The sequence below is a fragment of the Xiphophorus hellerii genome, chromosome 11 (assembly GCF_003331165.1).
Source record: "Xiphophorus hellerii strain 12219 chromosome 11, Xiphophorus_hellerii-4.1, whole genome shotgun sequence".
NCBI lineage: Eukaryota > Metazoa > Chordata > Actinopteri > Cyprinodontiformes > Poeciliidae > Xiphophorus > Xiphophorus hellerii.
This window is the reverse complement of record NC_045682.1, coordinates 21,222,766-21,248,313: the sequence shown is the minus strand read 5'-3', so window position 1 is coordinate 21,248,313 and position 25,548 is coordinate 21,222,766. Positions and strand designations below refer to the sequence as shown.

Sequence of the window (25,548 nt, the reverse complement as noted above, 5' to 3'; positions counted from 1 at the left end):
AAGAACACCAATGGACTTAAAATTTTAACTAAGCTGAAATTATTTAGCATTTTTATTATTTGCGCCACAAGCCGTTTTGAAATTTGTGTTTCACTCTGTATGAATAGTTACTTCTAATGAGCAGCTGTAGAAAAGCTGCTCTAGGTTCTCACCGCTCCTCTGTGAGAACCTATAGGAACCTACAATCAGAAGCAGAACTTTTACTTACCTGCCAAGCGTCTGTGAACGTAACGAGCAATGGCAAAGGACAAAAAATAAAGATCAAATTGAGGCAAAAAACAATCGTTTAGTTGGCCTAAAAGGGCCATAAATAAAATTTTTATTCTCTCAAATTATTAACAAGCCCCAGGAAACCTGCGGCCGTCTATCACAGCACTTAAAACATCTCGTTCTGGCACAGTTCACAAAGACATGAGACCCATGTGAGATCCTCGGAGACATCTGAAGGCTCTCCCCCTTACTTTCTTAGAAAAATAAAACATGGTAATACTGTACCAAACAGGTGGCAAGAGAACCGGAGGGTCCATTCCACAAAGAGGGGCGAGGGGTGGGGGGGTTCAGAAAGGATTATTAGTGTGGCTAGGGAAGCTTGAATCAAACAGCAACGACAATATTAACTATGAAAAACCTCGAAGCTTCTTGTTTTTTTTTTTTTCTTATGTTGCAAAGCTGAAGCACAATGTGATTGCTTTCAACTCTTCTCACAATACTGTTTTCCCTCCCCGCCTCATCCTTCCTCGACTGTTCTGTTTTAAAGAGAAGTGTGGAAATAATATTTAGGATGATAAAACCTATAGCAGCAAAAAAATATATAATAAAGAGTAACAGAAGAATAACGGCGAGAAGCGAGCGGCGACCCCTGGACTGAGAAGGAAGGCGTGGGTTGACGGAGGTCCGTGAGGGAGAGGCGGCGCGGCGCGTCCCGAGCTCATCTCCCCTCGCCGGGCGCCCGGCCGACGGCGGCCATGATGCGGCCGAAGCGCTCGCACAGCTCCAGGGTGGAGTAGCTGGGCAGCTTGGGGGGGTCGTGGAAGCTTTTGATCTCCGTGGAGCAGTCCAGCAGCTTGGGCAGGAAGTCGGTGAGCTTCTCCTGGAGGTTGGCTGGGAGACAGAAAGGAGAAGGCGGTGAGCAAACGTCAGGCTGAAATCGCGAGCTAAATATTTGCGGATTCTGCCACGTGAAGTCTGAGAGCGGCCAGAGCCGGGTGAGATCAGTGGGATTGGACCGGACTGCTCTGGGTGATAATGCTCTGCTTTCTGCTTTTCATGAACAAAGGACAGGAAATCAGACAAGCGGCTCTCTGTGGACTGATAAAAGATCCAAACGCTTCAGTCCAAACTTTCCCACCGACGATCCAGAGCAAAGTGGCTTCCGGATCTTTACCCAAACATTTGCTTCTGTTAATGAGATGACTATGGCCTTGTAGAAACGGACATCTCTGGAACTTTCCCCCCATTTTTCTCAATTTATAACCAAATCTCACTACTTTATTGGGATTGTATGTGATGGACAAACAATAAAAGGTAAATAACTGAAATGGAAGGAAAATGACACATGTGAGGATCCCCAAGGTTGAATCCTTGGACCTCTCCTATTTAATATCTACATGCTCCCACTAGCTCAAGTTATAAGAAGAAATACGATTAGTTACTATAGATACACACATGATGCACAGCTCTACGTTACAATGTCACCAGGTAACCTTGAACCAATCCAACTACTGAACAGATCATTAATGGCATTTGCAAAACTTAAAAGCAGATGTCAGCAGATGCTCTCCATCCAAACCTCGCTCAGCTTCAGCAAAAACTTTACAGCTGGTTGAGACAAACGCCAAATTAATTCTGTCGGTTCAAAATCATGTTACACTTTGCCCATTCTTGTGTTTAAACAAGTTTTAAAGTTTTCCTTTCACCTCGACTATGCAGTATGTTGTCCTGTTGTGTTAAACAGGAGCATCTAAGCAACATACTTTCAAGTCTGTGGAAGTAACATGACAAATCTAACCTAGCTAATCAATAAAATAATCTCTTTTGAAGTGGAGTAGCTTTTTTTACAGCCTTTGTGGTGCTTTACTACGATCGTCCTAACTGATGGTAAAAGTCCAAGAACTGTGCACATGACTGATGCAGTGTATAAAACACTGCATTAATCTGCACAGCTGAAAGTGTTTCCCAGGGATAGGAGGGCCACGGTACGCCAATGCTGATCCAAAACTTCCAAACTTCTGATCCCCGTCTGACTGCGTTTCCTGATCTTGCTTGCCTTGTTTGTTCTGAAACCGGACCTGCATCCTCCGTCGTCCGACCGTTCAGACCTCCAGAAACTTCCCTGGAGGGCTCACCTTCCATCTCCTGGCCCAGGTAGGAGCACCAGCGGTTCCTCATGTCCTCCACAGCGAGCAGGTCCTTCTCGGCCTCCTGCGCCAGCAGCAGGGGGATGCACGGCACCACCAGCTCGTTCATGATGCCGAGGCCTGTGCTCACCTCCGGCTCCTCTCCAGACTCAAACATGGCAGCCGCTTGCTCGTTCAGTTTCTGCGAGGAGGAGTGGGGGAGAGAAACCGGTGAGTTCAACACAAAGTTTAACTAGGTGGATAAACAGTTCGAATGTACCCTGGCTCCAACTGGAGTTTAAACAGAGTTACTTTAATGAGGGCGAGGGGTGGCGCTCCTTTGGTTTCCACGGAACGACGGAATGTGTTTTTTCTGCAACCAGATGGGTTTCCAAGCAGCTGAGGTTGTATTTATTTGGAGCGAGGAGAAAGCTAGTGGTGTTCTTCAAACCAACCTCACTGTCATAAGGACACCGGTGTCTTTATGGATCCATTGGACAACATGCAGTTGTTTTAAGGGTGACAGTTAAGAGGTTAATCCAGGTTAATCCAGCACCAATGTGCAGCAGCTGCAGTACTCCATAAAATCAGCCAGTCTCAATAGGGATACAACTTCTGGTTATTTTAGTAGTAAACTATGCCTCAAGATTTTTTTTCTACACCTTTATTTTAAGCAATTAAAACAAATCAAAAAGTATTAATCAGAATGGAAATTATCAAAATTGGTCATGATATTAATTGAGTCATTTTGGTTTTTACTGAACTCGTTTTGGAAAATGAAGCCTGAGCACTTTAAGAACGTTGCAAACACACGGAGCCAATAAAGCAGAGCAGGGGTGCATCAAGAAATTAGGCCCTAATTTCCTTAATTTTAGGAGATTGGTGGTCAGTCGATACTTGCATGTGAAACCAATATCATCCATTGAGCTCATCTACTTTGGAAAAGGTCTAAAATTCAACCACGGCTCTCTTGTGCTCTGCTGTGAGAGACCGGCCCACCAGATCATGTCTGAACGTCTTCAGTATCGGTCAAAATGGGAATCAGCAGGACAGGCTTCTCAAAGATCGGTAGTCTGCAATCGGTGCACCTCTACAGCACTGAGAGCTGGGGTATAGAGCGCTATGCGGAGTGTTGGATTGATCAAAAGTTTGTTGTCGTGTTTAGAACTCAAAAATGAGAAAAAAACACTTTAATGTCTCCATTTGTCAGTCTACCACAGAAGAAGAGCTCTGCAGTTAGCCTGCTAGCAGACAACAGGATGGGGACAAAGCAGACGCCGCCGTCTTTCAAAACATGTTGACAATTAAATCCGGCGTCAGTTTTTAGTTGATAATTATGCTGATTAATTGCTGTGGCCCTACTCTCAATGGCCATGCAATTCATTTAATTTAACAAAACACCTTTTAAATATTACTGATGAGCTCTAAATGTGCTAGCTTTACGTCACTGATAGAAAAGAGAAACGTGAAACCCGACTGTTGTATAAAGATCGTCTTTTACAAGGCTCAGAAAAATGAAATCTGAACGTTTAGCAACTGAACAACGCAGGAGAAAACGTGGCCAATTCACTTCATTAATGTTCGCCGTTTTTTCTTCTCCTCCCTCCCCTCCCCGTCTCTCTAAGCCCCGTTTTATTTTGTCTCCTCCTTGAGATGTTTTTCATTTCCTTTATTAGATTTGGGTCTGAAGCAGGTCTTGAAATCCTTGCCTGAATGCAGATACAAGCTTTTTTTTTTTCTTCTTTCCGTTCTTGGCCCTGCAGCGTCTTGTCGTCACACACAAACTCGCTGACCTCCTTCTCTGAGGAACGACCTGCTTTTCTTTTTCTCTCTCTCTCTCTCTTTTTTTTTTTTTTTCTTCCTGCAAGCCAGTTTGGAATCGGGAGCTGAGGGGCTGGATTTGCAAAACGTCCAAGTCCATTAACTGTGTCAACGTTAGCTGTGTTTTCAATTAAAACAAGAGGCGAAGGTAAACAGCTCCATGGACGGCGTTCTGGCCGGGGATCTGAGCTGACCGGCCGGACAGAGGTTAGCTGAGGACGCGCTTGTGTCTCATGGTAATGTGTTTACACTTGCTGGGCCTCCTGCTTCCTATTCCCACTACAATGATTACATTATGAGCACAATGCTGGTGTAAGGTTACCGAGTGCAGCAGCAGCAGAGAGAGAGGGAGAGAGAGAAGAGGTTCTGAGGACGGAATGGATCGGGTTGAGGAAAAAAAAAAAAAAACCCTGGCCCTGACCAATAATACCGGAGCGCAGGCCAGTTTGTGGGGGAGAAATGAAAAGAGGCTCACATCACGACGCTGAAAGGATTTTCATCAGTCAGTATCAGATTAAAAAAAAAAAAAAAAAAAAAAAAAAAACTTTCTGTGGAATCTTTTGTGGGCTTGAAGCAAGCCAAAGCAATATCTCAGTGAAAGCAATCTGATTATAGAAACCAAGCTCATCGCTGAGGGGGGAAACATCCAGCTTTGTTAGTTTCTGCTGAGTCACTTTAGTGACGGAGGTCTGATAGAGAGGAAAGGGAGTAACAAAGAGGAGGAGGGGATCAGAGGGATGAACTACTTCACACGCTGGTTTCAGGGAGAAGATAATGTCCTTAGATTGCGGTAATATTCCAAAAGGGACGAAGGGCGAAACGGAGGGAAAGCGTCTCACCAGCAGACACTCTCTGCGGTGATAACCCAGCAGCTCCTCGTCGTGTCCGCGGTACAGGCCTTTCAGCAGCAGCTCCCTGTTGTACTGGTACGAGTAGATGAGGTACATCAGGGCCTCCACGTAGCTGCACAGGAACACACACACAGAAATACTCCGGTCAGATAACAACGCTGGATCAGAAAAACAGTGGAAACTAAAGAGAGATCCAAGCGAAGAACTCAATGACCCCGGTCTGCACTGCCATCAAACTGGGAGAGGCAATGACTGTGAAACTTTGCCCCCTGCAGGAGAAGCTGGGACGGGACATTTTGCTGGTGATGGCTGATCAGAGGATTTTCTACAAAATGCACCGACCCCAGCACTCCAACGGTCCCATGACATTCTGGTTTATATTCTGCCCTAAAGCAGGTAAACTCAAGAACTGTCTGTACTTTTTATTAAAGAATTTGAAGAATAGATACAAAATATTGACATTTATTTCTGGCATATTGTTTTTAAAAAGCCTAAAATGATCAGGCTTTAAATTTGCAAATTCACAAAACCCCAGATGGGATGGAAAAGAGACAGAAGGACATAAAGAGAAGATGGAAAAAGTAGAGAGTAAAAGAAAGAGAAAGAAAAATTTGAGAAAAATAAATACAGAATGACAAAAAGAAAGAAGCAGAGAAAGAAAAGACAGAAAAACAAACAAGTCAAAGGCAAAAATAAATACAGAAAGGCAAAAAGAACGAAAGAACACAAACTAAAATAGGCAGAAAGGCAAAAAGACAGATCAAAAGACAGAGATAAACAGAAAAACAAACAAAAGAAATGATAGAAAGAAAAGAACAAAAGAATGAGAAGAAACGAACCAAAAAGTAAAAGACAAAAGAAAGACAGGCAGAACGACAGAAGAGATTGCAAACTGTGTTGAGAATGTTTCATCAGTCATCCATACACTTTCAGAAAATAAATTTTATTAGCCGTTTTTAATATTTTATCAATTACTTCAAAATGTTTTCCAAGTTTGGACTGAAACAGATGCCATCTTAGAGTCTAGCGTTTTAATTTGGAAGCGTACGGTGACAGTTACTGAACCCTGACTCGTATCCAACTCAGCGGCTTTGCTTTTTGATTCACTACAAAGAAATCAGAGAGATATCAAAGAGCACTTGAGCGTACTTTGACTTCTGGAACAGCTCCAAACCAGTCACCATCAGCACAGTTGTCTCTCGGAAATTCCTGTAGTCTTGATGCCACATCTGCCAAAGGAAAAAAAAAAAAAAAAAAAAGTTCAAACAAATTAGATTTGTGGAAAACAAAGACGGAAAATATTATTTTAAAACACAGTGGAGGATCTAACTGGCATGTCCAACATTGCATCAGGCTCCTAGAATATCCATGTGACTCCATATTGATCAAAACAAGTAATATTAGCAAAAAGGGAAGATTAAAAAATAGCTAGCAAGGGGAGAAAAAAAGTATCCTGAAGTTAAACAATTACATTTTGTTGTGACGACACTTGGTTATGTTAGTATTTAGAATGATTCCTTTTTAATCTGTATTTTATTTTTTTCTTTCAGATTCGGTTATTGTTCTCTGCGCTTATCCAATTGGTTATTTTGTAGATCAATATAGCTGTTTACTAGTCTGCATTCATTTGTTTTGTATGTACTATTGTTATTCATTTATAGTTATCATAACTAATAATTAGTTTTAAAAATCCTTAAGATCACATAAAGTCTTTAAATACACAGAAAAATCTAGACTGGGTTATGTTTAATCACAAAAACCACAATGATCACCAAGTTGGCTGAAGCTGACATGGCAAACCAAAACTAAATTTAAAACAAAGTAAAAAGCCATTTATCTTTTCAGATATTCTAATTTTTAGCTTTAGATAATGGAATTAGATTGAAGACAAACTTTTTCTCCCCCATTTGTTCAATTTTGATTTTTCCGTATTTATCCTGACTAAAATCTTCGGTATACAACAAGTGGAACAGGTAGAAATTCTGCTATATCACTCCATGCATATTCAGCACATGAAGTGTTACTAAATTTAGTTGTATATTATATATTTGTATCAAATCGATGGCTGGTATTCAGGAATCATTTCTTTTGTCATTTCAAACTGTGTGAAACGGTGAGATTGTGCAAACGTGAGAGCACAAAACGGGATAAATTCTGCTTATTTTAGCTTAAGAAAAAAAAAAAAAAAAAAAGATAGTCACTTCTCACCTCATATTCATCCATGTTGACCTCCTCGGGCTTAATCAGGTCCAGTTTAGCGCGCGCCACTTGCATAATGCTCTTACATCTGTGAGGGAGGAGGGGGTGAAAGGAAGACGAAGCGGTGTAAGCAGCGAGACGCTGAGTCATGGTGAGGTACTATACCAAATGAAACGGTCGCCGCTGCCCCAAGGCCCTAACACGGCCTAATGAATCACTCTTAACTGCCGAGAGGAGAAGTGAAACGCTCCTCCGGAGGCTCCTATTGAGGCCACATGCACGCATAAATCTAATTATCTTGCTCAAAATAGAGGAGAAGGGAGAAATCAATTTTGTGCTCATGAATATGGATTGAGGTCAACATGCACAGTGGAAAACTTTTTAAGAGATGGTTAAGCACAACGCCCCCAAATGACTTTAACAATGCAGAGAAAAAAAAGGGGGGGTGAATCATTTAAAAATAAAAATATTTAAATAAAACATTTCTATACACGTGGTTTTTCTAGACTGCTTTACATCTAAAAAGAAATGGTCATGTAAACTTGAAAATGTTGCCTGTGCTGACAAATCAAAAATTAAGCTCTACAAAATTAAGGACTTTGCTGCCCTCTGCAGGGCGGCAACAAACACAACGTTAGGTAAAATTCTATTAAATTTAACCTGCATCTACCAGCTTCCTTCTTTATCCAAGCTCGGTTAGATATGACGGAAAGTATCTCATGTTTTATCAGTGTGTTAGTCTGTCTGTTTAGCATCATCACAAAATATATAGAAGCTTTGAGTTTGTAGTGTGACAATGCATGGAAAAGGTTGAGTCGTCTGAATACTTCTGCACGGTTCTGATCTTAGAGAAGCGTAATAAGATTTGAAACCATGGACCTGAACAGTCTTGCGTACCTCTCATCAAAGGCAAGGTTCCTGTCAGCAAACTGTGTGAGCAGAGTCCTCTCCAGGATCTTTTTGGGCGCCTCGTTTTGGATGAAGTAAACGATGACATGGTGTAGCCTGTAGTCCAACTCAGGCGGAGTGTCTTCCTGGGCAAACCGTAGGAGACGGGCGTATTCCAGCTTGATGGCCTGAACGGAGACAAAGCACAGGAACATCCAGGGTTCAAGCTCAGCACAGCAGGTGGCCACTGCTTCTCTCTAATTTAGTCCACTTTGGGAAATGACTAGAGGTGCACCGATTGCAGTATTCTGGCCGATCACTGATCTTTACAAAGCCTGACGAAACAGATTTTTCTGTTTGGTCTGAAAAGTTGATAAGTTGTCAACAGCGGGGTGACTATTAACTGCACATATGCCATCGTGCATGGCAGAGCAAAAGGCGACAGTGGCTGATTTTCAGACTTTTGTGACAGTAGACAAGATCGGTGGATAAAAATCAGTTTCACTTTTAAGTGATTTGTTGATTGACTAATCAACCAATTGCAGATCTCCCCAAAAATAAGAAAATTGGAGCCAGCTTCTCAGTGCACCCCTAGAAATTACAGAAGACTTTCACGCCGACACTAGATAGACTTAAAATCAGCAAAAGATCTGCCTTTTAAAATAAAACATTAAAAAAACCTGTTAAACAAATATAAATGTGTGTTTCACATCAAGGATTTCATCTCCATTAAAGGGTTGAGAGGTTTATGGTGCAGTCTATAGGTGAATCTCAATAAATTAAGGTATCTCAAAGCTAATTTATTTCAGGAATTGGATTCAAAAAGTGAAACCAATATATAGATTAATCATACAGAGTTATATATTCTGTTTGTAATCATTACAACTAACAGCTGTCCTCAAAATTCAGTTTCTTACAGAATTTGAATATTTCGTCGGACCGATTAAAACGGATGACATGGCCTATTTAAATCATGGTGAAAGCTGCTGACTTGGTAGCTGTCCAGTAGGAAATCTGACACCCCACAAGGAGTCATGATGACAAATTTTACTGAACAATAAATTGTTCCAGAAATTATTGGAATAAAACACAATATTGTCATTTTGAGACCATTGTCAAGGAATATATATAATTTTTTTGGTTGAAAGAAACACGAGGAATACAAGCATGCAAAAGGAAATTTTTGAGCCCATTTTACTTTATCATACAATTAATTGATTTATTGCTTACATGGCAGCCTTCGCTCCAACTGTCATAATCCTTACGTCAAGCTACTCCTGAACCACACAACGCTAGAACTGTCTTACCTGAGTTAAGGAGAAACTAAACTGCCACTGATTGGCTCAAAGTCCTTATTTTAGATTAAAGTAAATGTGTTTAATTCAGGGTGCGTTGACACCAGACCTGTTTCGTCCACTTTAACTAAACCAGGGGTCTCAAACTCCAGTCCTGAAGGGCAGCTGTCCTGCAGTTTTTAGATGTGCCACAGGTACAAAACACTGGAATTAAATGGCTTAATTACCTCCTTCTTGTGTAGACAAGTTCTCCAGCGCCTTGTTAATGACTTAATTATTCTATTCAGGTGTGGTGCAGCAGAGGCACATCTAAAATTTGCAGGGCAGTGGCCCTCCAGGACTGGAGTTTGACACCTGTGAACTAAAGAGACCAAAAAAGAAAACTTTGGCCCGCCGACAAACCGAGGTTTTGGTTTGGTTGCAGTGAACGCCAGTGCCGTCTGAATGTATGTAAATGCCAAGCGGACCGGAAACTGCTCCAAAAGCAGAAAGTGAATAATAGACATTGGCATTCTAGGTAAAAACAACCAAAACAAACGTGCAGGTCAAGCGCTAGCAGGAGAAACGGTAATTTACCAAAGACAAAAGAGAAATCCTAAAACCGCTCAAATCTGACGCCACTCTGTTTTGGTTACATTTTGCCATTTTGGTCTCCGATCAATCCTAGTCTACCGGACTATCAGGTGTGAAAACACCTTTAGAAATCAAGTTTATCAAGGCCAAAGTCAGAGCAGCCACCAGGAAATGTTGCCGACAAGCATAATGCAGATAGATTTTTTTCCCCCCACTCAGCAGGACTTGGCACCTGCCCACACTGCCCAATGCACAGCAAACCTGTCTGACCTTACCCCACAGAGACTCTATGAAGTACTGAGACTCCTGACCCAATGGATCAGTCAAGCTGATCAAACACTTCTCAATAGACCGATATTTCAGTATTTCAATTTCTAAAAAAAAAAAAGAAAAAAAAGATTGATCGTACGTAATATTCCCATATTCTGAGAAGCTGAATTTTGGACTTCCATGACTCTGGGTGGAATAAGTCATTATATCAGTTCCACATTTTGAATTAAGTCACTATAATGAGTTTACTGTGCGATGCAGAAATGATCATAAAATAGGAGGTGAATGGTTGTATGAAGTGAGAGACAGTGGAATGAAGAGAGGTAGAAGGAGAGATGGTACCTTAAAAAAGGCTGCCTCAGGCCCGTTCTTTTCATAAATGCTGCTGGATTTGCCAATGGCCATAATAATACCCTGCATGTTGGGGGTCATCATTATCTACCCAGAAAGCAGGAACCATGTTAAATAAAATACCCTTCAAGTAAAAATATGATTAAATATACATGTTTCATGGCTCTCAGGCAGTGTAGTAGAGCCTACAGGAGTTAGGGCATGCTATTGGTTAGCCAGCACCACATGCACGGTTAGTGACAGGGAGGGACACAGCCAGTGTGTTCAGGGGCAGGATGCACATTCCTCAGAAAGGACGGTGTGTAAAAACCAAGGCAACTGAAGTCGGATGAAAGTTGAACCTTCCTGCTGTCTCAGAGTGACACTCAGTAGGAGCTTGGCAAATGTTACAGTCAGACGATGGGGTAGCGGGGTTTTCCCGTCAGACCGTCAATCTCCAGAACCACACACACAAAAAGAAAACTTGTAAAAGCGCAGTGCAACCCTGCCGAACCACAAAGGGGGGTAAAAGACTTTTGGGGTCTTATTGACCCTGTGTCTGAAGACCGCAGGAGGGTTAAAGAAAATCTGAGATTAAATAAAGTCAGTGTCATGTGTGGGATCTCTAGTCAGATCATTCAAACTGATTCACAATAACTCCTTGCTTCTTTCTTCAAACAGCGTTTTGACCATTTCAGGGTGGACATTCATCCCAGCAAACTACCTTAGTAAGGAGCATTTTTAATTAAAGGGGAAGTTTTGTGCAGGGAGAGTACTGAGCATTTCTTCTTGGATGCCCTTTCTCAGCATTATGTCACTTCGGCTTTTCTACAATTCAGATTTTAGAATTTTACTCCAATGGATTTTAAATGACATCAGTGGGGAAGAAGGAAACAGAATCTCCACTTAGATAACAGCTTCAAAGCTGGGTTATGCAACTTTCATGAAAAATGTTTATTTTACATATTTGTTAAAACTGTCACTATGTTGTGACAGTATGGTATGAGACAGTTTTAAAAAAAATTAACTTCTATGCCTTCTCTCAGAGCCAACTACAGATATACACAGCTCAGTCAGAAACAACCAATAAAAGCCTAACAGCAGAGTCTGTTGTGAATGCTAAGGCTAATTAGCATGGCCATCGAGGACAGCAGATAAATGGTGTTTCTGGAGCGGTAAGTTGTTTCTCCACCATTAGCACATTTAGCAGCTCGTACACAATGTTGGTTGACAGCATTAAGACCCTCCTCCTGGCTCTGATTGGTTGTTTTTGACAGAGAGTGGTGTACTTTTATCAGTTTATTGATAGCAGCACTGGGAGGAAGTGGTAGAGCTTGATTTTTTCACAAATGATCTGTCCTGTATTTCAGTGTCAAGAGACAGTGACAGTTTTAACAAATATGTAAAAAAAAAATACTTTTTAAAGAAATAAAAGTTACACACCAGCTTTAAGCTATCGTTTATGTTCTGAAAGATTGGCGCGAAACATTTAAAAGTGTTTTTACTCATCTTTTAGAACGCAATATTAAGGTTCAGTAAAGCTCCTGTATCTGAAAGAATAAAATAGTAAACATCTCAGATGAGATAAGCTAACGTTATCCGTTTAAGCATTAGCTTCACGGACACAGACAGCCCAGTGACAGTGTTTTGTCGGTCTGAGTTCTCTAAAATTCCTAACACCCCATTCTACTGCGGTATGAATTAACAGGAAAATAGTCAGACAACTCAGCCAACTACTAAATGGTGAAGAAAAGAAACCAACCAACCATCCTCTCCATTAATCTTCCATTTAGTTGGAGGCTAATGCGTGACCAATAATATGTTATGGTTGAGGCAGACCAACGTAGACAATTAGAGTAGAAAACATAGGAATCCACAGCTACCTCCCCTACTGCTGTAATTGATCATTAAAGGCAATATTTTGCAAAAATAATCACAAATATAGAAATTGTACAGGGCTGCTGTTGAATACATCTGAATGGTCCTGATCCTTGCATACACTGCAAAAACTATGTATTGTATGCTCCAGATCCATATTTGGTTTGAAGTACAATTTATTTTAGTGCAGAATGATCCTTTATTCGGCCCCCCAAGTACTAAAATTTCTTTGTATCGACATCAAAGTGACAAACTGAAATCAATGTACAAACCTCAATAAAGGATATTAATACTTAGGGATGCAGAGATATGAAAATTTGTGTGATGGCGATAATAATGTTAATGTTATGGCCGATAATTGATATTAACCGATATTATATACACTTCCCTATCCTTTCAACATCGCAAAATGACCTGGTTCTCACAGACATTGCTTTTTTGCTTCAGTTAATCACCCGACAATCTGGAGCTAAATCACTGTCACATGGTAAAATAAGCATCACATGATCATCCTCCTATGCTCCAGAAACACAAACGGGAACAAGATTGAAGTCAATATTAGTTAATATCTTATCGGACCAACACTGGTATGTGTTGACTACAAATAATCGGCTGACATAAGTATCAACGATTAAGGAACAAACACTCGAATCAAATTGACATTAATCATATTTTGCCCTTCCTGTAGCAAGACAGAATCCCGTGCCTTTAAGAAATGTTGCCACCATCTCAAAAAAAAAAAAAAAAAAAAGTGATCTATAAAAAAATTGCAATACCTACTGCTGGGAATTCTGAATCAATCCAAAATGCTCAAAAATCTATTTTGAAATGAGTTAAGTTGCATGTCTTTGCTGCTCCTGTTTGCGAGTATATTGCACCGCATTACGTATCCACCTGGCCGTTGTAGAAACATTCTTTGATACTTTTTGATTAAGAAAGGGCCAGACAATCTGGTGCACAAACCTATTTTTGCTTAAGCACAAACTGATGGGATTTGATACAGTATGAAATCTTCTAGAATTATTTTAAATAAATGTTATATTTGTTTACACTGTCTTTTAATCTTGTTGGTTACAATTTAAAAAGAATCTCTAGATCTTTTGAAAAGAAAAACTGGTTTCTGAATCGAAAATTGTTTCTGTATCAAACTGTGACCCAAAATAACAGAATCGAATCACTAGACGCTGAAAGATTTGCACCTCCAGCTTGAAGCACCAACACCAATTCAGGCAGTAGCTGTAGGAGGAACAAGCGTCTTTGTGTCTGTGTGTTTACTTCTAGCGCGGTATCAATGGGGAGGAAAACATAAAAATAAACACTTAACAGCCCCGGATAGAATAAGACTTCCAAGACATAAAAGCTGAGGAAAGCAACATGAAAACATTCCTAGAGAGGCAAACAGCTTCCTGCCATAGAGCCAAAATGTAGATTGACTGAAGTAGAGATTTTTCATGTGAAGGCTTTGCAGATAGGGCAACACAGGGTTAGCGTCAGAGCGCGTTTTCAGCCTGATGCCAAGTCCTGAATCAGTCAGCAGAACAAAGTACAGCTCAGAATCATAGATAGCCATGTGAAGAGGCATATTAAACAGCCTTTGATGTCTGTGAGCAGGAAAAGACAGAAGAGAGGCTGAGATGGAGCTGCAGCTACCTCGTCATCATAACCCCCCTCCTCTGATTCAATGACAAAGGTGCCCACGTGAGGAATGGCCACCTCTACGGTGCGCTGGCAAGGGGCCTCAGCCTCTTTAACCTGGTCAGAGGGAGGGGCGGGGCTCATCTGGGCCTCAGGCTGAAGGGTGGAGGGAGGGGGGGCTGACTGGAGAGGAAGTGTAACAGGTGAACAGGAAGGACAGATGAAAGGACAAGATATGTTAGATGGAAAGGGAAAAAAATATGTGAAATATAAGAATGCAGCTCTCATAATCTGAACACATCTTCAGTTGCAGCCCAATAAAAACTGAAAGGGCAGATGAACCTCATTTCAGATTTGAAAACTCATATTTCCTCATCAATAATAGTGCAGGATTTAAAATGGCTCATCAAACAGCCGTGAATGTTAGTGTCCAATATGGCTGCCGAGGATATAGAGTGTAGTGAAAGCTGCATACAGACACTTTTTATTAAACGTCATAATGGTCTGGAGCTTGTGACACCAGTGGCACGCGTTGTGTTGTTAAATATCTATATATTATTCTTTTAGTGTTGAAGACAAACAGAGGAGAGAAACATATTATCAGCTTGTGTTGCAAACAGTAGCTGGAACAAAAACAAAGAGAAAATCCACTATTTTCCAACTAGAAACTCTGGAATAATGAGCAAAACTGGGGAAAACAAGGAAAATTCAAATACATAGCCTGAGTGGAGCTGGATATGCATTAATCATTAAATCCTGTTAATTAAGGTGGTTAAAAAACGATTAACCATTTCAGAAATTAACTTTAAGGTTTTCTTTGAAAAATGATTGAAGTGACATGCCTTTCAGCTTCAGGATGTTGCTGTTTTTAAGGTTGAAAATGTAATAATCTACAGAAATGAACATTAGGCTAAATAACTACAGGGCTCTAGCAAGTGATTCATATTCATCAAATGACAAAAAATAACATTCGCTAAAAGTTTGGTAAAAAAAAAAAATGACACCGTAATTTTCTATCTACATCTATTTTTGCTTTGGCTAAAAAAAACGTATTAATCAAGTGACATGAATTATTGCATTGAATTGCAGCAGCCATCTTCACTTCTATGCCAGGTATATTTTGTGGAGTCTTTACAATAAAACTATTGATTTTAGTACAAATCCCTTATTCTACTTACAAACATTTGCAAAACAACAATTTTAATGTTTTACCGTCTAATGCAGACCCAATTTAAAACCCAGAGGTTCAGTGTAACAGCTCGATGTAAGAGGAAAACGTTTTCTCATTTAACTTTAAAACCAAAGAGTAAAAACTAAAGATCTGAACACAATTATGATGTCATTTGCTTTGATTTATTGAACCATAATTTGAGGTTTTGTCAGAAACATTTTTGTTTTATTATCAACATGGAAAGCAAAAACTAAAGACTTGTTCAAATAGAAATCTATGGATAAAGGAGTTTCCTTTTGTCTTTTCCCCACCAAGCCAGATGTGGAAAATCAAAAGAAAAAAATTTCCACACATTTCAATGCTGTGCTGAGTATTTATTTAACCAATTTGATGAAACACTGGTTATTAAAACCCACACACTGTGTGTGTAAAGGTTTGTATTGATAGTGGATTTTCTCTTTGACACTCTGACGTTGTGCATTAAATGAAGGACCTGAAATGGAACGTTTTGGTGAAATGAGATGTTGAATAGAAGCTTCAGTTGCAACACCGCCCTGCAGCCCATACATACAGCGTTCAGCAGGACTTCAGGGCTCCTGTCCTCCTGCTCTGCAGCCGCTCTGCTTATGGCCCTCTCCGTGTCCTCCTGTAGGTGCTTGAAGTCGCCTGTGGGCGACGGCTGCTCCAGGTACTCCGGATCCTGCTGGACTACTGCAGAATATCAACAGATAAATGAGAGTGCAGGAGAGAATTGGCTTAGAAAGAAAAAAAAAAACTGAAATAAGGAAGCAAACAAACTGCATAAGGTAAAAATCTTTTAATAAATTCCTAATGAGCATTAATTTCGAATCCACTCTGATGAGCTCCATGGCGCCTACCAGAATTATCTGGAGGGCTGGATTCAATGCTCATGGGTTGTGGAGAAGAAGTGGAGGTGGAAGTGCTGGACGGTGCTGCAGACGCAGCTGCTGCAGCCAGAGCCAGCTTCTCCTGCTGGGCCTTGCGGGCCTGCATGGCGTCCCACTCTTCGATCTCCTTGTCGAACTGCTCGTTATCCTCCTTCACGTACTGCTTCAGGTCAGGAGGCAGCTTGTCCATGCCGCTCAGGATCTGGCCTGTCTCTTTATCGAACTCCTCTGCAAAAGAGTGGGTTACTGATCATCACATGGGAAAAAGGTGTAAAGCTTTATTAAATGGAGGGTTTGGGTAGCCGTAAGGTAAGGAGAAAATCTCTATGCATGCTCGGTATGAGGGACCGTTAACAATGCTTCCGATTGTTGCTACGCGCCCATCCAGGGGGAGTGAATGCTACAAGCTACTAGATGTAGCTTGTAGCATCTAGTAGCTACAAGCTGTTTATATGGTTGCCATTGACCATATAAACACGCAATTTGACATTATGAAAATAAATTCGCTTAATGGAAACATGGTTATTTAGAAAAGAAACTAGTTTTTTTCAAGTAAAATAAGTTCAAGTTCAATAAGTTTCGCCGCTGGGATGAAGTGGCATCCAAATTAGTTTTTCGCAAAGCTGCAATGGAAATACTTTTGCATCACACAAGTCATGTGATCAACTGGATGTTGCCACTGGCACAACCCAGGAAGCAGAAGATGACAGGAAGTAGTCGGAGGATCATGTTTTTTAATGACTTATCATGTAAACAAGCGTCCGAAGTTCTGATGCCTTGGAGTTTGTTTTTTTTTTATACAAGAACAGTCTAGAAATGTTCGTCAAACATGACACCAGTGCTGATTGTACCTTCTATGAGGAATGGCTTCTTGTCATTAATGTACATGAGGCAGTAGGCACTGGCGTTGCGGTAACCTCCAAATGAGTCCCTGACCAGCTCCTCCCAGGACGACTTGGTGACCGAGATGTCGTTGTACTTCATCCAGCAGCGCTGGTGAGGGTCATAAATGTAGGCCCAGTAGTGGCCGGCGTTAGCCTGGCCTTCATGGACCAGCACTGCATGAAGCCGGTATGGAACCTGAGAAAAAAAGGAAATGACGTTAGAAATGCAGACGAGGGGGCGTGCCGTGGTGGCGTAGGGGTTAGCGCGACCCACATTTGGAGGCCTCAAGTCCTCGACGCGGCTGTCGCGGGTTCGACTCCCGGACCCGGCGACATTTACCGCATGTCTTCCCCCCTCTCCCTCCCCCTTTCCTGTCAGCCTACTTCATGAAAAAAGGGACTCTAGCGCCCACAAAAAGACCCCCTGGAGGGGTTACAAAAAAAAAAAAAGAAATGCAGACGAGAAATCGGAGCGTGAAGCCGATGAGTTTTTTTGTTTTGATTAAAAAATAAAACTCCACTCACCTGCATCATAGATTTGTCCGAGTACATAAGTTCAATGGTTCTGTGGATTCTGGTTATACTGCCTTGTAGATCTGATGAAAAGAACAGGACATTATTATATTGTGATAAACAAATGCAACACACAGCATAAAGTTTTGTTAGGAATAGGGATGCACCGATCCACTTTTTTCACTTCCGATACAGATAAAGATATCTGAGGTTTAGCATCCACTGATACCGATCTGATACAGAAAAACAGTGCTGGACTGACTTGAAATGTTTCAAACACACATAAATGCACTGAAATACACGTTTATTTGATAACTCTTCAACAGTACAGCACACTTAAATACACCAATAGCTGCACAAGCTTGGTCAAACATTTAAAAAAAACAACATAACTTGTCAGTGAAATTAATTGTATAAAAGTCAATTTAAAATAAAATGACAAAAACAAAAGGTTCACTACCTTGATCAAATATGGAAAAATAAACTTCAACAAACCTTTTAAATGGTTCCGAAAATGCAACTAGGAATTCTAAACATGATGTAAAATAAATAATAAAGGGACATCACTCCGAGAACAAAAAATTGAATTAGCCTGAATAGATCTTCCCTTATTGTCACCAATATCTGATCTAGAATTTATCTCGGACATTGGTACCGACACAGACACAGATTAATATTGGATCGGTGCATCTCTAGTTAGGAAGCCGTGATGGGAACGTACCGCGGGTGTCGTTCTCCACCTCGCTCCTCCAGCGGTGTAAGCAGCCCTCCAGCACCCTTAGCTCTTCTTCTGTGATGTGGCGTGGGGCGGGGTGCATGGGGAGGTCGGGCGGCAGCCGCGACTGGGTGAAGGGCTTGTGAACAGAAACTCTCTGCTGCTGGGCTGCAAGGGGCGCCGCGGCGGGAGCAGAAGCAGGACCCGAACTCTCCGGGGGCGGAACAGAGTCCGGCTCAGCTGTGCTGCTGGGAGGGAAGACAACAAACAACTAATAAATCTGAGCTTTATGGAAGAGGAGCAAAATAAAAAAATTAAAAAGTCATTAACTCAGAAGTGTCTATGACCTAATCCTTTTTCTACATCAATTGTTTGGATGAGGAGTTGAAAAAAATGAATATAAATCAATTCAAAACTGTTCCATAATTTTAGTCCATGTACCAAAATGTGCATTTGCTTTGAAGTAGTATGCACAGTTTTACTTTTAAAATTGCACTTCCTTCTGTTATTTCCGTCACTTGAGCTTAAGAACTTTTGGAAATAAATGGGCAATAATTTCTTTCCAGCTCTAAACATCACTAATAGCATTTCTAAATTTACTAAATCCTTTAGTTTCAAAATATTTGACTGAATAAAATATTATGTTCTCTAGCATTCACTTTATATAAACTTTTCATAGCTTTTAGTGTGACAAAGGTTTAGTGTTGATTTAATGTGTTGCCCCATATTTCTCTAGCGATAGAACAACAAATAAATAATGTTGATAGTTCAAAAACATTTTTTACTTTATTTAGAAGTCTAATACCTTGACATAGTTTTTGTTTTATGTATTTTGTACGAGATGCTATAAATCTGAAATCAATAGAAAATCTGGGTCGTGAAAAATCAGTATTGGCATGAGATCTTTCTCCAATCTGACTTAACAGAGACAAAAGGGAAAACTTTCAGCCTCTACAGGTGCGAAGACCCACAGCAGTAAATGCACCAAAAATGTTTAACCTTTTTTTTGTGCATATGCAAAATTGTTGAAAACCCAAGTAATTTTCCTTCCTAATTATCAGATGTGCAACTACCTCCATTCTGGTGGTTCTGTGAAGCTGCACAGGTGAGACACAGAATGAACCATAACAACACACAGATTAGTATTTAGGGAGGTCGTGTTTACACAAGGCTGCTCCCACACCAATGCTAATACAAGCAGGTTTAGATTGCTTAAGAGCTGAATCCACAGAGTTTTTGTGTGAACCTTCCAAATGGTGTCCAAACAAGTTGCCTGACTATAATTGTAGTTAAAAATACATTTAAAAAAATGATTCGTCCTAAATGTTTTACAGTTCTTGAGCAAATTTTGTGAAAAATCCCAATAAATCCCTGAGAGTTCAATAAGCAATCAGGGTGTTTTTTTGGAAACCACATCAATGGCAGTCATTCTAAGAAAGCATTTCCTCCACCCTCATGGAAAACTCTGTTGGAAAAGAGTTGGAAATAGTGGTTGTTTAGTCATCTTTTATGGGTTTGCCTGCTTAAAATGAATTCCATATTTTAACTCTCCTTTAGTATTCTGAAAAGTAAAATCCATCCACCCATCCAATATTCATTCAACCCAGGAATATTTCCCAAGCAAAAACCCAGTGTGCTGAAAAGCGCCTCGGGTTTTTTAGCTGAACTTGCCTCGGTGGTGGTAACTGTTGCCCTGTCGTGCCACCAGGGGGGGCTGATGTGTCTATGTCCTCCACTGGGGAGGTGCACACTGGCTTACTGGAGGCGAACTCCATGGCATACTGGAGGACATCTGCCAGAGGAAACCTCTTGGGGCCTGAACCGTAACTCAGATATCTGAAAGGAAACAGAGGCGAGCCATGATGGAGGGAAACGCAAGAGGAGAGGGGGAATAAAGGGAAGATGATGAAAGCTTCCAGTCAGAGAGAGAAACCTCCACCCAGAGCTTTCTAGGGGAGCTTTGCCGACCTTGCTATGGGTCAACAAGTTTTAGTAGAGTGTACCTCTCCAGGCGCTGCTGCAGCACCGTCAGATGCTCCTTCAGCCGCCTGATCTCCTCCCTCTTGATTCTGGTTATTTCCCTGTTTCTGTCCATGTATCTGAAGAACAGAACAGGATTTATTTACAATTACACTTCATGTCAGCAAACAGTTTAATAATGATAAATATTAACATTTCACCATCACCTGTCCATGTAGAGCATGGAGGGAAACTCCAGCTTGTTGTGGATCTTCTCAGGTCGTCCTAACGCTTGATTGAACTCAAATCTTGACAGTTCAAAGGTCAACACGGGAGGGAGCTCTGTGAACCAGTGCTGAAAGAAAATTTCACATTAAGGTGATTTTGCTTTGCTGCTGTATATTGAAGGAGAAATAAAAGTAAAAAATAAAAGACAACTTGCATATGTCTAAGTGTCTTTAGTCTCTGGAAGGAATAGTGGGATTTTTTAAAGAGATGGTAATAAATACCAGAATTATTTTTTTTAAAATAGACATTTTTCTTTGTTACTGAGTGCAAACAGTCTTGGATTACTCTTTAAAGCAACACAACTGATTGTTATGCACTAAACATCAACTTACTGTAGTTATAAAAAGTAAGTGGCAAATTATTTCAAAAATAGTGAGGGGGTTATACTTTGCAAATCGGAGAAAGCTGTTCTTTCTTCTCCTGCTAGTTTCTCGTGGAGAAGAAATACAAATAGGGGTGCAACAAGAGATCACAATATAAAACTACAACAATGTTTCCTGTTAAAGTGAAGTCTGTCTTGTGATTGTTGCCCAGTTGCTGTATCGTTCTAAAGTGGAACAAGCCCGTATATGAAGGTGGAGGCTTTTAAGATTCACAGCCTGCCTCATTGTTGGATATTTCAAATATGATAGGAAGTGGCTCTTAAGCTACTGCTGCACTCCATCAGCACAGCAAACCAAACACTTGACAGGCTGCTTGTAATAACTCAGTTTGTAAAGCAGTGATGACGCCCTCACCATAAAGGGAAGGAATCATGCCTTTTCCAGGCACATTCTGCTACAAAACTAAACAATCACTATGTTACCTTCAGTAATTATGAAAATTATGTATATATCAATAAGTAGTTGTATCTGGTTTCTTGAAATTGGGCCTTAATATGAATCCTTTAAATGGGGGTGTTATCGCCTCCTACTGGTCCAGGATGGTAGTACCCTGTTTTTTATTCTGTCCTGTATTTCAATGAAAAATGCAGCTTCTCTCATGATTAGTTGTTTTTTTCTTGATTATGTAAACAATTACAATTTCTACTGCAAGTCTTACACATGTTTTATACTTGTATCTAAAGGTTGCATTAAAAACTGTCAGTTATTTAAGACTAAATCACACAGGATGATACATTTTGCTGTTGGTGGTTTACACTTCTATGATGCTTTGCAGAAATCTGTCTGATCCAATATGATGTCAAAGGAGTCGTCTCTACTTCACCCCCACCTCAGTCCCTCCACCCAGTTCCACAGGGCTGTACCCATCTGTACCTTGACCTGATAATTAGCTGCTCACAACTGCTCTGGGATAGTGAAGTGAAGACTGTGTCAAAGCAGAGGGCAAATCCAAAATAGAACAAGTGTCACAAAAAGAGCAAGGGCTTTGGAAAACAACCCAACCAATTGCTTCAGTTGTTCAGTTTCAGCAACTGAGCAAAAGAAAATCATAAGAAATACAACAGTAACTAGTTGGTCTAGTTTTAAACTGACACTTATAACTGCAGCATAATTGATTAAAACACAGGTGTCAAACTCCAGTCCTCAAGGGCCGCTGTCCTGCAGTTTTTAGATGTATCACAGGTACAAAACACTGGAATGAAATGGCTTAATTGCCTCCTCCTTGTGTAGATCAGTTCTCCAGAGCCTTGCTAATGACCTAATTATTCTATTCAGGTGTGGTGCAGCAGAGGCACATCTAAAAGTTGCAGGACACCTGCCCTTGAGGACTGGAGTTTGACACCCCTGGATTAAAAGATGACCCATTATGTCCCTCCGCACAGTTATGAAAATAATAACTTCCACCTTGTTTCATCTCTTACCTCCTGACCAGATCTGGCAGAGTTCTCTGCTGAGTGCAGGGACTCGATCTCCCCCTCCACCATTGCTGCCTCCAGACATTCATGGAGGTCCTTGAAGCCGTTCACCTGCAGGGGGTACTGGCCAAACATCTCTGTGTTCTCAAACTTTTTCCCTGAGGGATTCCACACAGAGGAGACAGATTGTAAGTTATCAGACTTTCTTAGTATAATTGGTCCAAAACTCTAGCCTCTGACAAGGGACGATAAAATTTTATTTTTATTTTATCAACTGACTTTTTATGCCTTTCAATGGCAGATCAAATTTTTTCTAATCTGGATACAAATTTAATTAATTCCAGAGTTTAATGTGTACAGTTGAAACCAGAAGTTAACATAAAATGAACAGTCTTTATTTTAGCTCAGTTAGAAATACTGAAATTATTTTTGTTGTCTAAATGCCACAATAATGCCCGAATATGTCAGCTCCATTTAATAATTTTGTCAAAATATGTTTATATACAGAAGGACTATGTCTTCTGGTTGCAACTGTATTACTAAAAAAACAAAAGCAAAATAAAAGTATTTGTTCCAACATCCCACACAAACAGCATTTCTGGAATCATGCAGCGCTGGAAGAGAACGTGTTCCCTGTACCTCCACAGCTGATTTTCTTTAAATCCTTGGAAGTTAATCTGCATTTTTTTTTCCTCTCTCAGCACACTGCTTATTACTCAATAAGACATTCTGCGACTACGCCCCAATAACCTGGCAACTTCTTAAAGAGAATTTTGAACTTTTCTGAGTCAATCTCATCTCCTCCTTTGTCCATGTCACTGGAGGAATAGAAGCCGCCTAATAATTATAAACACCTGGATGTAGAGTTGGCCACACCCTCCCCCGTTACATAAATGCATTTCACCCCATATGCTTAATTCCTCCTTCATTCAGCTTGAATTTGGAAAACAAAGCAAAAGCTAGCAGAAATCATTCAGGGACCTTACTTATATTTCAAAAAACAATTTTAAAAAAATGATCAAATTCTTAATATGCGTTTCATCTGGTGTCTGAAATTTAAGTTGTGATTCCACCGGTACTTCCAAAGCTCCTGAAGGCTGGCGGTAAGATATAGCAGCTCTTATTGAACATAACCGGACTGGTATTGTGATGGATCATTTTAGGATCAACTTAAAAAGTAACAATTATCAGTGTCTATATTGTCATTTTTATCAATACTGTGAAGCACGCATCACATACTGATATCAGTCCAGCCTCAGTCAAAGAGGGAGCGTGCTAGCAGACATACAGATGAGGCACTGAAGGACATTTTACGAGCGGCAGAGTCCACAGACCCAGCTTCTGGTGGCTCTGGGCCAGCGTGTCGTGCATAATAAACACAATGTCAATCAGCCATCAAGGTCTTCCACGATCAATGTAACTGCTCTGCTGTTTTACATGGAGCTCATCTCATTAAGACAAGGGCACCTTTCATTACTAGGGGCAAGGACTCGCCTGCTTTGTGGATGTTGACTTCAGACCCCACCAAATCTTGCTTCATATCCGATTCTTTACTATTCCTATGTTTTAAATTAAAAACTCTCTCTCACCTTCTAACACACCCACAGCGAGGAAGCGGCCATAGAAAAGCTCCACCATCGGGTTCTTTGGCTTCTCTCCCACGCTGTAAAAGAAATATTTATTTCAGAAAATACAAGCCTCGGCATGAAACGTCTCCTCATTTAATCGCCTAGCAACCAAGTCTGCTTGTTTGAGGTGAAAAACGGGGTAAATTTCAAACATTCGGCAATAAGTTAGTGGTGAAAAGAAAGCACACGTGTGCAGTGAAAGGGAAAGTTTGAATAAAAATATTAGATCTTCAAAACCTGAATTGCTGGGGGAAAAAAATTTTCACTAGGGGTGCACAGGTTGCAGTTTTCAGGCCGATACCGATTTTGGCTGATACCTTTTGTCTAAGTCTATAATTAGGCGACAAATTCATCAAGTTGGCGAGGTGACTGTTTTTAACCCTGGCAGACGTAACCTGGGTGGTTTTAGTCCTTTGGCATAGATGAGATCAGATTCACATCCAAGTATTGGCCGATCTCCCAAAATTAAGAAAATTGTGGTCAATTTACCGGCGCACCTCTGCTGTTTACTGTTCAAAATTAAATATCAAGAACTGCATTGTGTAGTAGCTGTTAGTGAAAAGCAACTGACTCTTCTTACAATAGCAAAAAGGAATCTAACTCCTGTTTTACACCTCAGTGTAATTGCGTATTACACTGAGGTGTGTGTTTGGAGTCAGAAGAGTACTGCAGCATAAAACGAGACAGCAAATTGTGGGTTTGTCACTATATAACCTCAAACTTTAATGTATTTTATTTCATGAGTAAGTTTGAAGAGGTAAAATGAATGTTGTGGTTATAACGTGACAACATGTGAAAGGGTTCAGGAAGTATCCGTCACCACGGCAAGGACAGGTTACCTGTCTTCCTCAGCCTTCATCTGGAAGGCGTCCTCCAGCCAGTCGAGCAGCTTGTGGGTGAACTCGCTTACATCCTGCTGTTAAACAGCACACAAACACACACGCAAAGGTAAACATTTTCAGTATTACCCCTATAACCATCAAACCAGTGCAATCCCTATGCTTTATACAATGTCCATCAGCTTTCGAAATAAGACGACTCGTCTTTGACAAGGAGTTCACAGACTGGCGAACCTCACAGATAACCTGCATTCCCTGAGGCCTCTCTCTCTCTCAGTCGTCAGTAGCAACCGGTAATTCGGTTCCTATCAGACGTGGCTAAAACTCACAGGAGAGAGGAGACTGATGAGTAGAGGCCAGAAGGCTGACCTCACTTTGCTTCTGCAAAACTGCTGGCTAAGAACAAACGGCCAAGCAAGGAGCAAAATGAACAGTTATGCGCATTTAACGTGTTGGTCAAATTCAATGATGAAGAGTCCTGTAAGGTGGAAGAGTTCACAGGGGATGAAGATTAATAGTCTGTAGATTAAAGAGGTTAAGTGTGTTTGCTCCAATAGAGAAGCACAAAGACATAAAGCAGACAAGTTTGTAGCTGCCGCTAATGCCGTTTGAAGGAAGTTGTTCCTTCCCACTGTCACCACATGTCGATAAGAGGAGGGAAAGATTTCTGGAAAGTTAATGATTCCTTGAAACTGGGCTTATGCAAGATGGATAACTTCTTTTAACAATTAAAATAATAAACTGGGCCTCATTGCATTTTAAAAATAGG

General features: G+C 40.7%; 1 protein-coding gene across 5 annotated transcripts in view; it reads right to left on the bottom strand.

The window, feature by feature from the left end:
* Positions 1-285: 285 nt before the first annotated feature.
* The window catches only part of usp25 (ubiquitin specific peptidase 25), a 38,411-nt gene continuing 13,148 nt past the window's right edge, over positions 286-25,548 (bottom strand). Inside the window, exons 8-26 of one of the 5 annotated variants that reach the window (XM_032576360.1) lie at positions 24,780-24,856; positions 23,902-23,975; positions 22,319-22,470; positions 20,454-20,581; positions 20,271-20,366; positions 19,939-20,103; positions 18,274-18,515; positions 17,565-17,635; positions 17,007-17,235; positions 16,126-16,383; positions 15,819-15,958; positions 14,092-14,259; positions 10,576-10,671; positions 8,105-8,283; positions 7,217-7,295; positions 6,158-6,237; positions 4,997-5,120; positions 2,346-2,538; positions 286-1,101 (exon numbers count right to left, since the gene is read on the bottom strand). In XM_032576360.1, coding sequence (XP_032432251.1) covers positions 929-1,101; positions 2,346-2,538; positions 4,997-5,120; positions 6,158-6,237; positions 7,217-7,295; positions 8,105-8,283; positions 10,576-10,671; positions 14,092-14,259; positions 15,819-15,958; positions 16,126-16,383; positions 17,007-17,235; positions 17,565-17,635; positions 18,274-18,515; positions 19,939-20,103; positions 20,271-20,366; positions 20,454-20,581; positions 22,319-22,470; positions 23,902-23,975; positions 24,780-24,856 — 2,724 coding nt within the window. In that variant the 3' untranslated portion in view covers positions 286-928. The remainder of the gene's footprint in view (positions 1,102-2,345; positions 2,539-4,996; positions 5,121-6,157; positions 6,238-7,216; positions 7,296-8,104; positions 8,284-10,575; positions 10,672-14,091; positions 14,260-15,818; positions 15,959-16,125; positions 16,384-17,006; positions 17,236-17,564; positions 17,636-18,273; positions 18,516-19,938; positions 20,104-20,270; positions 20,367-20,453; positions 20,582-22,318; positions 22,471-23,901; positions 23,976-24,779; positions 24,857-25,548) is intronic. The other 4 variants (XM_032576361.1, XM_032576362.1, XM_032576363.1 and 1 more) reach the window with 4 other exon arrangements.